Here is a 14,662-nt window from a genome sequence, read left to right as displayed (position 1 = left end):
TGGGCTCAAGCGAGTCTCCTGCCTCAGCCTCCCAAGTAGCTGGGACCACAGGCACCCGCCACAACACCCGGCTATTTTTCAGTTGCAGCCGTCATTGTTGTTTTGGCGGGCCCAGGCTGGATTCGAACCCACCACCTTAGGTGTATGTGGCTGGCGCCTTAGCCACTTGAGCCGCAGGCACCAAGCCTAGTTTTTCTATTTTTAGTAGAGATGCGATCTTGCTCTTCCTTAGGCTGGTCTTGAATTCCTGAGCTCAGGCAATCCACCCAGCTGGGCCTCCCAGAGTGCTAGGGTTAGGGTCACCGGTGTGAGCCATGCACCTGGCCTTCCTCGTGTTTTTCTTGAGTTTGAGATTTTTTGTCATTTGGGTCTGTGACTGTTAATCTTAGAGTTTCAAATTGGTATTGAGTACATGAGATGCTTGTTTTTCCAATCTTGTAATAATTTACTTAAGAGAATGTTCTTCAAATCTATCCTGGTTATACAAAGGATGCAAAATTTCCATCTATTTTTAGGTATGAATACTACTCCATGGTATACATATACCACAGTTTATTTTAGTTTATTTTTTTGAGACGGGAGCCTCAAGCTGTCCCCCTGGGTAGAGTGCCGTGGCATCACAGCTCACAGCAACCTCCAACTCCTGGGCTCAAGTGAGTCTCCTGCTTCCACCCCACGAGTAGCTGGGACCACAGGCACCTGCCACAATGCCCGGCTGTTTTTTGGTTGCAGCCATCATTGTTGTTTGGCGGGCCCCGGGCTGGATTCAAACCCGCCACCTTGGGTGTACATGGCTGGCACCTTAGCCACTTGAGCCACAGGCACCGAGCCTACCACAGTTTATTAATCTGTTCATGTGTTGGTGGGTACTTGAGTTGTTGCTACATGTTTGTGATTATGAACTGAGGGAAGAGCCACTAGTTTTAACTCTATAAAACAACATTGAAAGAATACATTTGTAACAAGGTACAGATAACATTAAACAGTTATTATTATGCACTAACCAACATAACAGAATACAGAAAGTAAAATTCAGACATCCAAGGAAAAACTGGACAGAAAGGCAATTAATGTGGGAATATAAAAATTCTTCACTATATTTCTGTGTCAGATCAGACAGTCAAAAAGGAGTTGAACAGTGTTACTTGAAAGACATAATGAATACATACAAAACTAGTTTTACCCACTACAAAGAAGAATACAAACTCTTATAGGCCACAGTAGTAGATGTCAATGTAATTGATTTCTTCTATGATCCTTCTAAGAAGGAGCTCAACTGACAACCATGGGACAGGTGCCCAATGGGATTCAAGCAGGAGAAAAGGAGTGCAGAATGGGTGAACTGAGCTGCTATTCTCCATATTAGAAGCAGTTGGGCACAGGGGGTAGAGGGAAGGTAAGATGTTTTCCAGACTCATGGGGATCAAGGACAGGAGTCAGCTCTTGGTTCCAGATGTGTACAGTCTAATCTACTAGAAGACAGGCCTGTCAATCAGGGGGACAGGTGCTCCAGGCTCCTACATAGCAGGCTCAGCACCTGTAGCTCAAATGACTAAGGTGCCAGCCACATACACCTGAGCTGGCGGGTTCGCATCCAGTCCAGGCCTGCCAAACAAGAGTGACAACTACAACCCAAAACTAGCCAAGTGTTGTGGCACGTGCCTGTAGTCTCAGCTACTTGGGAGACTGAGGCAAGAGAATTGCTTAAGCCCAGGAGTTGGAGGTTGCTGTGAGCTGTGATGCTACAGCACTCTACCCAGGCTTGAGGCTCTGTCTCAAAGAAAAAAAAAAGTTGCATAGCAATTCATCTTGTTCATCAGGGTTCTTTGTTTCTTCAATTGTATTGAAGTACAACTTAGACATACTAAAATGTATCCGTTTTAAGGGTTCATTTCAATGAGTTATGACAATGTCTACACCTATGAAACCACCACCACAATCAAGATAGGGAATGTTGGCTCGGCGCCTATAGCTCAACCGGCTAAGGCGCCAGCCACGTACACCTAAGGTGGCGGGTTCGAATCCCCAGCCCGGACCCGCCAAACAACAATGACGGCTGCAACCAAAAAATAGCCGGGCGTTGTGGCGGGCGCCTGTGGTCCCAGCTACTTGGGAGGTGGAGGCAAGAGACTCGCTTGAGCCCAGGAGTTGGGGGTTGCTGTGAGCTGTAATGCCACAGCACTCTGCCCAGGGGGACAGCTTGAGGCTCTGTCTCAAAAAAAAAAAAAAAAAATAGGGAACGTTTCTATCATCCTGGAGCAGTTCTTTTATTTCATCTCACAGCCTTCAGGCCCTTCCCCAATCAGTTATACAGCTGCAGACTGCTTGCTGCCTCCCATCCCCTGTTGGCATCTTGTTCAGGACATTAAGAGCACCGGTTCTGAAGCAACGTGACCTGGGGTCAGTCCAGGCTCTGATCCTGGTAGCGGTAAAGTGGGGACAAAGAGCGGCCTTTCCCCAGGCCATGGCATCTGGGCGGGTCCTTCAGGCGCTAGCTGTCATTGTTGTCATTCCAGTTTCGCGATCCTGAGTACGGAGAATGGTTTGGTTACCTGAACCGGGAGGGAAAGGTTGCCCTCACCATCAAGGGAGGTCCTTTCAAAGGTAAGTAGGGTACGGGCCGAGGCCACAGGGGCTCGTGGCACTCCACTCCCGCTGGTCCTCTTAACCACCCACCCGCCTCGCCTGTCAGGCTGTTTCCACGTGCCGCGGTGCCTAGCGATGTGCGAGGAGATGCTGGGCGTCCTGCTAAGCCGCCCCGCCCTGGAGCCTGTCCCCGACGCCCGTTCCCTGCCCGCTGTCCCCGCCCGCCAAGGCATGGAATAAAGCTGAGTCTGCTCCACCTCCCGGTGTATGCGCGTCTGTGGGCTCGCGGGAGGGGACGGCCGCGGTGCCGCACGGTGCCACTGGGCAAGCCCCCACTCGCAGGGCCGGCGCCCCGCCCCAGACGGAGCTCATTGGCCGAGCGGCCAGGAGGGTGGGCCCCACGGCCGCACACTTCCGGCCGGTGTCCGGCTCGGCGCGCACCGCCCCTTCCGCCCCCGCCCCCGCGAGCCCGGCCCTAGCCCCAACCCCAGCTTCGGCCCTGGCTGTCTCGGCATCGCTTTGGAGCGCGGCGGCAGCTGACTGCGCGTTCACCACCTGCTGGGACCCGCGACCCCGCCGCCGTTATGAACATCCGCAATGCGAGGGTGAGGGGCCGGGGAGGGAGGCTGTCCGCGCCGCGTGGGCGCCGGGCCCGGTGTCTGCGTGCGCATGCTCCCGAGGACCCCGACAGTGCCCGGCCCGGTGTCCCTGCGTGCTTGTGGCCGCCTCACACATCGGGCTGCTAGCCCCGACAGGGGCGGGTGGAGCTGGGGCGCAGGGCCCGGACTGCGAATGTCTCCTGTTCTGGTGACGTCTGGGCCCAGCGCGCGCCCTTCTTCCTGGAACCGACGAGTTCTGCACAGTGGCTGTGCTCCGGCCTGTGCACACTCGGGTATTTACAGCGCCTGCCCAGTCCCGGGGGAGGGGGCTGAGTAGACTAGGAGCAGAGTTCTCACCGGCTGAGGCCAGTAGTCACTGGCCGCGGGCTGACCGCATTCCACTGCCCACTCCCTGCAGCCAGAGGACCTGATGAACATGCAGCACTGCAATCTCCTCTGCCTGCCCGAGAACTACCAGATGAAATACTACTTCTATCACGGCCTCTCCTGGCCCCAGGTGGGCAGCTTTGAATCTTAGGGTGGGGGGGGGACCAGGCCAGGAAAATCCAAGTTGTCCAGGGAATAGTGGGTGAGGCCATAAGAGTCCGGGGGGCTGTATGGTTGAGTAACCAGGGTGTTTTCCAGCTGACATCAGGGCAGGGACAAATGAAAAGGTGCCTGAGGAAGTGTAGAATAGGGACAGGATTCCACCTCATGTCTGTCTTCTTTTGGGTCAAGAACTGGGCACAGTGAGGTAAGTCACTTAGGCTGAGGTCACGAGCCATCACAAAACTCAACACTTGCACACAGTAAGAGGCAAGCATTGGGACCAGGTGCCCTCCAATGGCTCTGCCAGTTCTGACATATAGCTGTTTTCTGATTCCTTTTTCCTCTTCATCACCAGCTCTCCTACATTGCTGAGGATGAGAATGGGAAGATTGTGGGGTATGTCCTGGCCAAAATGTGAGTCACCAAGGAGAAGGAGGGAAGCCCGGTGTTTGGGGATTGGGGCGACACCAGATATATCTGGTGGGCTCATAGTCTTTTTATCCATATACTTTAAAGCTTATAGAAAAATGGAACCGAAAGTTTCCTCCCCTCAGTTTCCTCTGTTAGATTTGTATGGTATGTTTGTTACAGATGATAAACCAAGGTAACACATTATTATGGACTAAACCCGTAGTTACCACTATGCTCACTATTGTATGCTCTATGGGTTTGGGCAGATGATACATGTTCACTTTTTTTTTTTTTTTTTTGAGACAGAGCCTTAAGCTGTCCCCCTGGGTAGAGTGCCATGGCATCACAGCTCACAGCAACCTCCAACTCCTGGGCTCAAGCGAGTCTCTTGCCTCAGCCTCCCAAGTAGCTGGGATCACAGGTGCCCGCCACAACGCCTGGCTATTTTTTTTTTTTGGTTGCAGCCGCCATTGTTGTTTGGTGGGTCTGGGCTGGATTCAAACCCGCCACCTTAGGTGTATGTGGCTGGCGCCTTAGCCACTTGAGCCACAGGTGCCGAGCCACATGTTCACTTTTTAAAATTTATTTATTTTTATTTAAATAGACTGTTTATGGAAAATTCACTTTTATTTTTAATTTCTTTCTCTCTTTTTTTTTTCTTTTTGTGGAGACAGAGCCTTAAGCTGTCACCCTGAGTAGAGTGCTATTGCATCACAGCTCACAGCAACCTCCAACTCCTGGGCTCAAGCGATTCTCCTGCTTTAGCACCCCCAAGTAACTGGGACCATAGGTGCCTGCCACAAGGCCTGGCTGTTCTTTGGTTGCAGCTCTCATTGTTGTTTGGCGGGCCAGGCTGGATTCAAACCCGCCAGCTCAGGTGTTTGTGGCTGGTGCCTTAGCCGCTTGAGCCACAGGCGCCGAGCCTATTTTTTAATTTCTTTTTTGAGACAGTCTTATTTTGTCATCTTGGTAGAGTGCTGTGGTGTCATAGCTCACAGCAACCTTGAACTCCTGAGTTTAAGCAGTTCTCTTGCCTCAGCCTCCTAAGTAGCTGGACTACAGGCAGTTGCCACATCACCCAGCTAGTTTTAGAGATGAGGTCTTGCTCTGGTTCAGGCTGGTCTCAAACCTGTGAGCGCAGGCAATCCACCTGCCTTGGCCTCCCAAGTGCTGGGAATATAGCTGTGAGCCACTGTGCCCATCACGTGTTCACTTTTATGTCGTCTGCCCATTCATTTCCTCCTCTAACCTCTGGCAGCCACTGTCATTCCACTGTCTCCATACTTTTGCCTTTTCCAGAATGTCACATAGTTGAAATCATACAGTATGTGTAGCCTTTTAAGACCAGCTATTTTACTTAGTAATTTTTATTTTGTTTTATTTACTTTTTTTTTTTGAGTCAAAGTCTCACTTTGTCATCCTTGATAGAGTGCCATGGCATCATAGCTCACAGCAACCTCAAACTCCTGGGCTGAAGCAATGCTCTTGCCTCAGCCTCCTGAGTAGCTGGGACTACAGGCACCCGCCACACATCTGACTATTTTTTAGAGACAGGGTCTTGCTGTTACTCGGGCTGGTCTCAAAATCCTGAGTTCAGGCAATCCACCCGCCTCAGCCTCTCAGAGTGCTGGGATTACAGGCATGAGCCACTGTGCTGAGCCTACTTAGTAATACTCATTTAAGGTTGCTCCTTCCCTTTTTGTGACTTGATAACCCATTTTTCTCTCTCTTTAAATTTTTTTTTTTTTTTTTGAAACAGAGCCTCAAGCTGTCACCCTGGGTAGAGTGCTGTGGCATTACAGCTCACAGCAACCTCCAACTCCTGGGCTCAAGCGATTCTCCTGCCTCCGCCTCCCAAGTAGCTGGGACCACAGGCACCCGCCGCAACGCCTGGCCATTTTTTGGTTGCAGCCATCATTGTTGTTGGGCAGGCAAAGGATCTGGATTCGAACCCGCCAGCTCAGGTGTATGTGGCTGGGGCCTTAGCAGCTTGAGCCACAGGTGCCCGGTGAAATTTTTTTTTTTTTTTGAGAGAGAGAATCTCACTCTGTTGTCCAAGCTGGAGTGCAGTGGTGTGATTACGGCTCACTACAGCCTCGAAATCCTAGGCTCAAGTGATCCTCCTGCCTCAGCCTTCTAAGTAGCCAGGACTACAGTTGTGCCCTGCCATGCTTGGCTAATATTTTTAGTTTTTGTAGGGCAAGGGTCTCACTATGTTGCTGATCTTGAATTCTTAGCCTCAAGTAATACTCCCACCACAGCTTTCCAAAGTTCTAGGATTTCTTTTTATCGTAGGACAATGCTTTGTCAATGCTGCATATATCTGGTAGATGGTACCTGGCAATTTTTTCTTTTTAGAGACAGAATCTCAGAATTTTGCCCAGGCTAGAGTGTAGTGGCTCTTCACAGGTATGATCATGTCACACTATGCCTTGAATTCCTGAGTTCATGTGATTCTCCTGCCTCAGCCTCCTGAGTAGCTGTGACTACTGGTGTGCACCACTGCACTTGGCATGCATGGGTTTTTGAGGCAGCAGAGGGTGATAGGATCACCTGCTCTGATCTAAGAGGTTCACAGTTCTTCCCCAGCCCAAGTCTTGGGCAACCAGAAGAAATTTATGCACTTGCTCAATACATGTGCTGGGGTGTGGCTGTATCTGTACCAGGTTCCTTTCTAGCTCTCTCCTTTCTTCTCTAGGGAAGAGGACCCAGATGACGTGCCCCACGGACATATCACCTCGCTGGTACATAGGCCCCACCTAGGCTCTGGTCAGGGTGGAAGTGAGGGATAGTCGGGGCAGCCCTCACGGTCCCACCCTCTGCCCACCCTTCTCCTACCAGGCTGTGAAGCGTTCCCACCGGCGCCTTGGCCTGGCTCAGAAGCTGATGGACCAGGCCTCTCGAGCTATGATAGAGAACTTCAATGCCAAATATGTCTCCCTGCATGTCAGGAAGAGGTGGAAACTGGACTAAGGGGAGGGAGAATTGGTAGAGGGGAGGGGGAGGAAGAGATACCGTCTTGATGGGGGTCTTGGGATGCCTGGGCTTTTGGAGATCTGGGAAGTGGGATTAGTGGGAAGGGGGAACCAGGAGGAAGGGCAGGACCTGGACATGCTGTCCCTGCCTGGCCAAGTCTGTGCAGCAGTGCCTTATTCCCCTGCAGTAACCGGGCTGCCCTGCATCTCTATTCCAACACCCTCAACTTTCAGTAAGTAGATCTAGATTTTCCTAATGTGCTGAGATGTCTGACCCATCAAGGCAGCTGAGAAGGACTAAGCAGTCTTCCAGGCAGAGGGGTGGGGGTGGCTGAGAGTGGGAGAGGCTGTGGAGCCCAGGCACTACCAGGATACTTCCTCCACACTGGATGGCTGTTGATTGAAAAGCTGGCGTGGCTAGGCGCCTATAGCTCAGGCTAGGCGCCTATAGCTCAACCGGCTAAGGCGCCAGCCACGTACACCTAAGGTGGCGGGTTCGAATCCCCAGCCCGGACCCACCAAACAACAATGACGGCTGCAGCCAAGAAATGGCCGGGCGTTGTGGCGGGCGCCTGTGGTCCCAGCTGCTTGGGAGGTGGAGGCAGGAGACTCGCTTGAGCCCAGGAGTTGGAGGTTGCTGTGAGCTGTGATGCCACGGCACTCTACCCAGGGGGACGGCTTGAGGCTCTATCTCAAAAAAAAAGAAAAAAAAAAGAAAAGAAAAGCTGGCGTGGAAATGGCACCTGCTAGCTGAAATGTGCTCAGTACATGTTGTCATGGGGAGGAAGTTTGGTGCGCCTGCTGGGGCAGGTGTGATGGCTGGGTGCCAGCTGCAACTGGTGAAGCACACTGTGGTGAGGAGTTACTAGTGAAAGTCTTGGAGAGAGAGGTGTGGGCCAGGGGCACAAGCAGATGCTGAGGAGCAGGACTCCAAGGGAGTAGGCACCTAGAAGCCTCAAGTGAGAGGAGAAGAGTGGAGAAGAGCCATCAGCAGTGGCCCTAGCTGGCCTTGTGGATGGGGCAGGTCTGCTCAGGGACTCAGGAGACTCTGTGTGCTCAGCCTATGGGACAGAGACCTGGCAGTGAGTTGGTGTGCCCACTAGAATATGGCAGAAAGCACCTGAAAGTGAGGCTGGGGTTTGTTGGCTGAGGAGGACCCACTGGGGGATGAAGAGGGTCTGCTGGGACAGGCAGTGGCTTCCAGAGTGTGTAGGGGCAGGATGGTTGACCTGGATGAAGACATCTCAGGGCTGGTAGGGCCCTTCTAGGTCAGCAAGCCCAGCTCTCCCTCCAGTGGCATGATCACTCATGTCTGTGTATACACTTTCAGTGCTACTGAGGGGTGACTGCCCTTGAACAGAGGCCATAGCCCCCCTTCCCCTGTCTGGTCGCTATTGCTAAGCCAAAGAATTGGCTATGTGCTTAGTAACTGATGGGAAGGGCAGGGAGGGAAGGGAAGGGGTGACTGTAGGTCTTCAGCTCCCAAGAAACCACTGAAATAGATCCATAGTGGCCAGGCTAGGGGCACAGAATGGTGGCAGGACCAGGGTGGGGGTGGGGTAAAGGCACTGGGCACTATTTACTGGTGGGCTTTGTTAGAGGAGAGGGAAGGCAATGTTGGAAGTGGAGTTACTAGAAAGAATCCTTTTGGGCTGGCTTGCTCTCTCAGGAAGGGCCCTTCAGGGAGAAGACCTGACACTTGCTCTGTTAGCATAGGATACTAGGAGGCTGAGGACAACCTGCCCCCAGGTTTGGGTCTTCCTCCTCGCTCTCCACCCTCTGCCCCCAGGATCAGCGAAGTGGAGCCCAAATACTATGCAGATGGGGAAGACGCATACGCCATGAAGCGAGATCTCACTCAGATGGCTGACGAGGTAAGAGTCAGCTGGGCCAGGGTGACAGTCCTCATGAAGAAAAGCAAGGCAGGTACGGGAGGCTCTGCCAGGGGCAGATGGCAGCACTTGGGAATCTTGAGATAGGAGGAGGCCCACAGTAGCTAGAGGTGAGACTGACTTTGGGTGCCAGCCCTTGTGGCTCCATTGCTGGAGGTCATGGCTTCTTTTCACCTAATTTCCCTAAGCTGTCAAGTGGGAGGGGGCCTGGGCTGTGCCTGAGGAGGCTGACCACCCAAGATTCTGTTGTCTGAAGAAGCCCATAGGTAAGATATGAGAGGCAGAGGGGATTTTCTAGAGAAGTGGGATGGCCATGGCCTGTCTACTCAGGAAAGACAAAACAGGGTGCAGAGCAAGTCAGGGTTCTGCCCAAGGCTTCTGGGGAGGCAGAGCTGTTCAAGGGACATAGCTTTCTCATGGGCTTCATAGCAGCCCCTGGAGGGAGGTATGATCACTGTCATTTTAAAGGCATGATAAGGGGGGAGAGAGAGAGAGAGAGCGCAAGCGCGCAGAGCTAAGACTCAGGCCAGGGCTTTCTACTCCGTCCTCAGTTTCCTGCCCTGGTTCTGCTGTCTTTCATTATGCCCCTCCCCCCAGCAAGTGAGCCAGGCTCCCCTTGCCACCCCCCGAAATGTCTGGAAACTTAGATTCCCATCTCTGCTCCTGCTTCTTCCTGGTCTCCTGATGGCAGCTGAGAAGGCACTTGGAGCTGAAGGAAAAAGGCAGGCACGTGGTGCTGGGTGCCATTGAGAACAAGGTGGAGAACAAAGGCAATTCAGTTCCAAGCTCTGGAGAGGCCTGTCGTGAGGAGAAGGGCCTGGCTGCTGAGGATAGTGGTGGGGACAGCAAGGACCTCAGCGAGGTCAGCGAGACTACAGAGAGCACAGATGTTAAGGACAGCTCAGAAGCCTCTGACTCTGCATCCTAGAGCCTGCTGCATCCCATCCTCACCCCATGAGCTTTCACAATAAATTTCACCGTGTGCCCCTGGGAAATTCTTTGTGTGTGCACATGCCCACATTTAGGGTGGGCCACTTCTCTTCAGAGCAACCTACTAAGCCCAAGTAGAAGGGAAGAACTTTGTTAAGACTTTCAGCAGCTCTGGGCCTGGTAAGCCCAAGACCTCTGCCTGGGAGCCCTGCTCTGCCACTGCCTTGCTACTGCTTTTTTATTTTATTTTATTTATTTATTTTTATTTTTTTTGAGACAGAGCCTCAAGCTGTCCCCCTGGGTAGAGTGCTATGGCATCATAGCTCACAGCAACCGCCAATTCCTGGGCTCAAGCAAGTCTCCTGCCTCCGGCCTCCCAAGTAGCTGGGACCACAGGCGCCTGCCACAACGCCTGGCTATTTTTTGATTGCAGCCATCATTGTTGTTTGGCGGGTCTGGGCTGGATTCGAACCCGCCACCTTAAGTGTATGTGGCTGGCGCCTTAGCCACTTGAGCCACAGGCACCAACCCTATTTTATTTTTTTGCAATTTTTGGCCAGGGCTGGGTTTGAACCCGCCACCTGCGGTATATGGGGCCGGTACCCTACTCCTTTGAGCCACAGGCGCCACCCTTTGCTAATGCTTTTCATCTTTATTAACATGTTAGGGTGCTGTAGATCAGGCGTCCTCAAACTACGGCCTGTGGGCCACATGCAGCCCGTCAAGGACATTTATCTGGCCTGCTGGGTGTTTTTGCCACCGCTGCCTGTCCTGCTTAGCAGCTGACTCATCCTGGAGCCCACAGTCTGGCCCTCCAGTGGTCTACACAGTGAACTGGCCCCCTGTTTATAAAGTTTGAGAACCCCTGCTCTAGATGATCTCTCAGCCCCTCCTAACCCTCCAACACTGTGTTTTGAGGGGCAAGCCTGGGCTAGTAAGCTTCAAACCTCAAAGGTGGTTCTCCCATTCCTGGTGGCCTTTGTTGCATCTGCATGGTGTGCTTGAGTATCCCACTTCCAGCCCTTTTCTCCCTATTCACACCTGCTTTCAGCTGCAACAGCTCGAGTTCATACACCCTGGGCTCCAGATGTGGATGTCCAGATGCTCATTGGAGTTACCTACCTATAGATGTCCTATCTGGGTAATGGCTCAACCAGCAATGCAATTGCTCAAGCCCTGTCAACTATCCTCAATTCCTCCCTCCCCTGCCACCCAAATGGTCAGCAAGTACTGTGTTTAACTACATAATACCTCTGATGTCTGCTCCCTAACCTGAGCCCTCATTTGAAAATTAGACTTTTGGCGTGGTGCCCATAGCTCAGCAGTTACAGTGCCAGCCACATACACCAAGGCTGGTAAGTTCAAACCTGGCACGGGCCTGACAACTACAACCAAAAAATAATCAGGCATTGTGGTAGACACCTTAGTCCCAGCTACTTGGGAGGCTGAGGCAAGAGAATCATTTAAGCCCAAGAGTTTGAGGTTGCTGTGAGCTATGACGCCATAGCACTCTACTGAGGGCGACGAACAACATAGTGAGACTGTCTCAAAAAGAAGAAAAGAGGGTGGCGCCTGTGGTTCAAAGGAGTAGGCCGGCCCCATATGCCGGAGGTGGCGGGTTCAAACCCAGCGCAGGCCAAAAACTACAAAAAAAAAAAAAAAAATTTAGATTTTTTTTTTTTTTTTAGTACTAGATTTATAGAATTGATCAGATGTACAGACTTCCACCCACGCCTTCTCTGGTTAGTTTTGTATTAGATGGTCTATTTGTTACTATTGATGAGCCAATACTGACACGTTATTGGCGACAATAGTCCACTGCGTTAGTCATGTATCCACCATTACGGTTTCATGCAGAATATAAATCCGGTTTTCCATGGCCTTACTCTAGCCCTAACCTTTGCGCCTTTCCTCCCTGTCCTTCCCTCAGGCTGCAATGTTGTCACTTGCTGCTTCTAGTCCCTGGGTGGGCTCTGCAATCCCGAGCTGGCACTATACCGTATTCCTCTGTACTGTAGGTGGCACACTGCTCTCCTGCTAAGTTGAATAATTCGCCATCCTGGCCTGGAGACTGATTCTCCCTTTGGTCGGCGTCTGGCACGTGACTAAGAACATGAGCAGCCGGCAGCCACAGAAACCGTGACAAGAGCACCGGAGTGTTGGGCGGGGACCGGGGCCAGCACACGCGCGCGCACCGCTCTCCCGCTCCGCTAGGGCGAGGCTGAGTTCGGATTGGCTCAAGTCGCAGGCTTCCCTTTGTATGGGTCGGAAGCGGGCCCTCGGGCCGCCCCCTACGTGGCGTCACTACCTTCCGGTTCACCAGCCAGCAGCGGGCTTCGTTCCCAGGCTCTCATTGGTTAGGCGGCACTGGGCAGGCTCTGCGCGGCGGGGAGCGCGGGCATGCGTACAGGTTCCGCCGCGCCCCCGCACCTCTGGGAGGGAGGGAGCTGGGACTCCCACGGAGCCGTGCCGCGCCCTCCTTTCTCTTGGCCAGCAGCTCTCTGTCCTACGTACCCTGCGTCCCTGGCGCACTGGTGGGCTCGCGGCTGCTCCCTCCGCCCCTAAAGGGTTAGATCCTCACCTTCTGCCGGATAACTGGCTTTTGGGTCTGTGAAGGGGAACAATGGAGTTGGGTAGAGCGATCATTAGGGGCAGTTTCATTCAGGTCCTTAAGTGACAGTACACTGCAAGTTTTATTTTCTTTTATTTTGAGTCTCACTATGTTGCCCTGGGTAGAGTGCTGTGGCGTCACAGCTGACAGCAACTTCTAACTCGGGCTTAACGGATTCTCTTGCCTCAGCCTCCCAAGTAGCTGGGACCACAGCGCCTGCCACAACACCCGGCTAGTTTTTTGTTGTCATTGTTGTTTAGTAGGCCCATGCCAGGTTCAAACCCACCAGCCCCGGTGCTTGTGACTGGCGCCCTAACCACTTAGCTACGGGCGTGGAGCCAACACTCAAAGTTTTAAAGCAGAGCTGAATAGGGCAGCGTGTGGATATTTCTGGAGTCAGAAAATGACTGAAGAGAGCATTTGAAGGCAGGGGCTGAGGCCAGTGCAGCCATTCCCTCTGTGCTTGAGCCCTGTGCCTGGCTCTGCTGGATGGATGAGGGACCTATGGGGACCAGTCAGGGCTCAGATGGAGAGCTAGGGGACAGGCAGAGTGTGTTGAGTAGCTAAGGAGGGGCATGGGTCCCCTGTTCCACTTGGCCTGAGGCAGCAGTGGGAGATGGGACATTTGAGTCTCTCCTGACACAGTGGGTTTTGGGTGTGGGTGTACCATTGGTGCTTCTGAGACCAGCTGCTGGAAGTCCAGGTCTGGGCCTGCCAGGGTCTGGCTAGCTCCTAGGCCTTGTGGACACGTGGGATCTTAGAGAAGGGCCTTGGAAGGGAGCTGAAGTGGGTGGAGAGCTGAGGGAGCCTGTTTTTTCCTTCTGGGCTAGAGAATTAATTGCTCTTAGTTGAAAGGCAGGAAGTACCTTCACAGCTTCCCCTCCCCCCCAGGATCCGCAGGTCAAGGTCATGTGTGCAGGCATTTGGGCAGAGCTTGACTTTGACATCCTTGCATGTACGTGCCTGAACCCCCTACGCTACTGCATGTGGGCCTGTCTTTCAGAGAGAGAGGCACAACCACACGCCTAGTGCCTATGTGCTTTGCCCTTCTCCCACTGGCTATACCCCAGGGATTTTCCTCCCACGAAACTGAAGGCAGTTGTTTACCTTGGCCTGTCACCCACCGCCTGCCTTCCCGATTTACTAGGGAAAAGCTACTCTGTGGTAGAGGGAGGTGGAGAGAAATACCACCTCGAGTAAGGGTAGCCCCAAGATTTGCCCCCAAGCTAGCTAAGACCTTGCTCTGAGGGGACTCCCCACCACCCCTAGGCCTAGGACAGGGCAGGTGCAAGCTGCTGGGGAAAGGAGGCAAAAGAGTTTTTTCCGGCAGCCGGAAGTGGTAACCGCCTAAGGGGAAATGGGCCTTGTTCCCCTCTATGGGACTGAGCAGAAGGGGAACCATGACTGAACCCTGCTCCCTTCCCCCAGGGGGGCCTGGAGTTGAACAACAGCTGTTGAAGTTCCTCCCCCCACTCCCACCCCTCCCCTGGAACTTCCCACCTCAACTCTCAGGGCTCCTTGGGCTGTGACTTGGGGAGGGAAGGCCCCATCTGATGTCTAGTATAGTGTTTTTCAACCTTTTTTACCTCACGGCACACTCAAACCTATAGTTAAATTTCAGCAGCATGCTTAAATTATGTTGACCAAAAAAAGAGTAAAAAGGGGGTGTCAGTGGCTCAGTGGTTAGGGTGCCAGCCACATGCTCCCGGACTTGTGGGTTTGAACCTGACCCAGACCTGCTGAACAAACAACAACAACAAAAAATAGCCAGAGCATTGTGGCAGGCCCCTGTAGTCCCACCTACTAGGGAGGCTGAGGCAACAGAATCACTTAAGCCCAGAGTTTGAGGTTGCTATGAGCTATGACGCTACACAACACTCTACCAAGGGTGACAAAGTGAGACTCTGTCTCTTAAAAAAAAAAAGGTTAAAAAAAAAGAATGCACATACTGTACTTTGAACTCGCGTCTAAGTAATTTAATTAATGATCTTTAAAAATTTTTCTCAGTACCACACCCGTTGAAAATCACTGTTCTGGCTCGGCGCCTATAGCTCAACCGGCTAAGGCGCCAGCCACGTACACCTAAGGTGGCGGGTTCGAATCCCCAGC

General features: G+C 52.7%; 2 protein-coding genes across 5 annotated transcripts in view; both read left to right on the top strand.

Annotated features, from left to right (window-relative positions):
* Nucleotides 1-2,842, top strand: part of RENBP (renin binding protein) — a 10,304-nt gene extending 7,462 nt beyond the window's left edge. For 2 of the 3 annotated variants that reach the window (XM_003802551.3, XM_023508453.1), the window contains exons 10-11: nucleotides 2,517-2,604; nucleotides 2,693-2,842. In XM_003802551.3, coding sequence (XP_003802599.1) covers nucleotides 2,517-2,604; nucleotides 2,693-2,826 — 222 coding nt within the window. In that variant the 3' untranslated portion in view covers nucleotides 2,827-2,842. Of the gene's footprint in view, nucleotides 1-2,283; nucleotides 2,491-2,516; nucleotides 2,605-2,692 lie in introns of those variants that run through there. The other variant, XM_012813219.2, reaches the window with a different exon arrangement.
* Nucleotides 2,843-2,947: 105 nt separating this feature from the next.
* Nucleotides 2,948-10,007, top strand: NAA10 (N(alpha)-acetyltransferase 10, NatA catalytic subunit). 2 transcript variants are annotated; one of them, XM_012813220.2, is made up of 8 exons: nucleotides 2,948-3,191; nucleotides 3,604-3,702; nucleotides 4,090-4,148; nucleotides 6,844-6,889; nucleotides 6,987-7,102; nucleotides 7,309-7,353; nucleotides 8,910-8,994; nucleotides 9,201-9,696. In XM_012813220.2, the coding sequence occupies exons 1-8, from the start codon at nucleotides 3,171-3,173 to the stop codon at nucleotides 9,264-9,266; spliced, it is 537 nt and encodes a 178-aa protein (XP_012668674.1). In that variant the 5' UTR covers nucleotides 2,948-3,170; the 3' UTR covers nucleotides 9,267-9,696. The 2 variants fall into 2 exon arrangements, with proteins under 2 accessions (XP_012668674.1, XP_003802594.1); XM_003802546.2 differs by lacking the exon at nucleotides 9,201-9,696 and adding an exon at nucleotides 9,704-10,007 and having other exon boundaries at nucleotides 2,953-3,191.
* Nucleotides 10,008-14,662: the final 4,655 nt, after the last annotated feature.

This window comes from Otolemur garnettii, unplaced genomic scaffold (assembly GCF_000181295.1).
Source record: "Otolemur garnettii isolate 467f Iridium unplaced genomic scaffold, OtoGar3 scaffold00249, whole genome shotgun sequence".
In the NCBI taxonomy this organism is placed as follows: domain Eukaryota; kingdom Metazoa; phylum Chordata; class Mammalia; order Primates; family Galagidae; genus Otolemur; species Otolemur garnettii.
Note: the sequence above shows the minus strand (reverse complement) of the source record. Positions and strands in the feature narration are given on the sequence as shown.

Excerpts from the sequence above, each read along its gene's own strand:
- NAA10 (XM_003802546.2), top strand. The coding sequence starts at position 3,171 with ATGAACATCCGCAATGCGAGG. Across the intron at positions 3,703-4,089 it reads ACGGCCTCTCCTGGCCCCAG|CTCTCCTACATTGCTGAGGA; the intron begins GTGGGCAGCTTT and ends CTTCATCACCAG. Across the intron at positions 4,149-6,843 it reads GGGTATGTCCTGGCCAAAAT|GGAAGAGGACCCAGATGACG; the intron begins GTGAGTCACCAA and ends TTTCTTCTCTAG.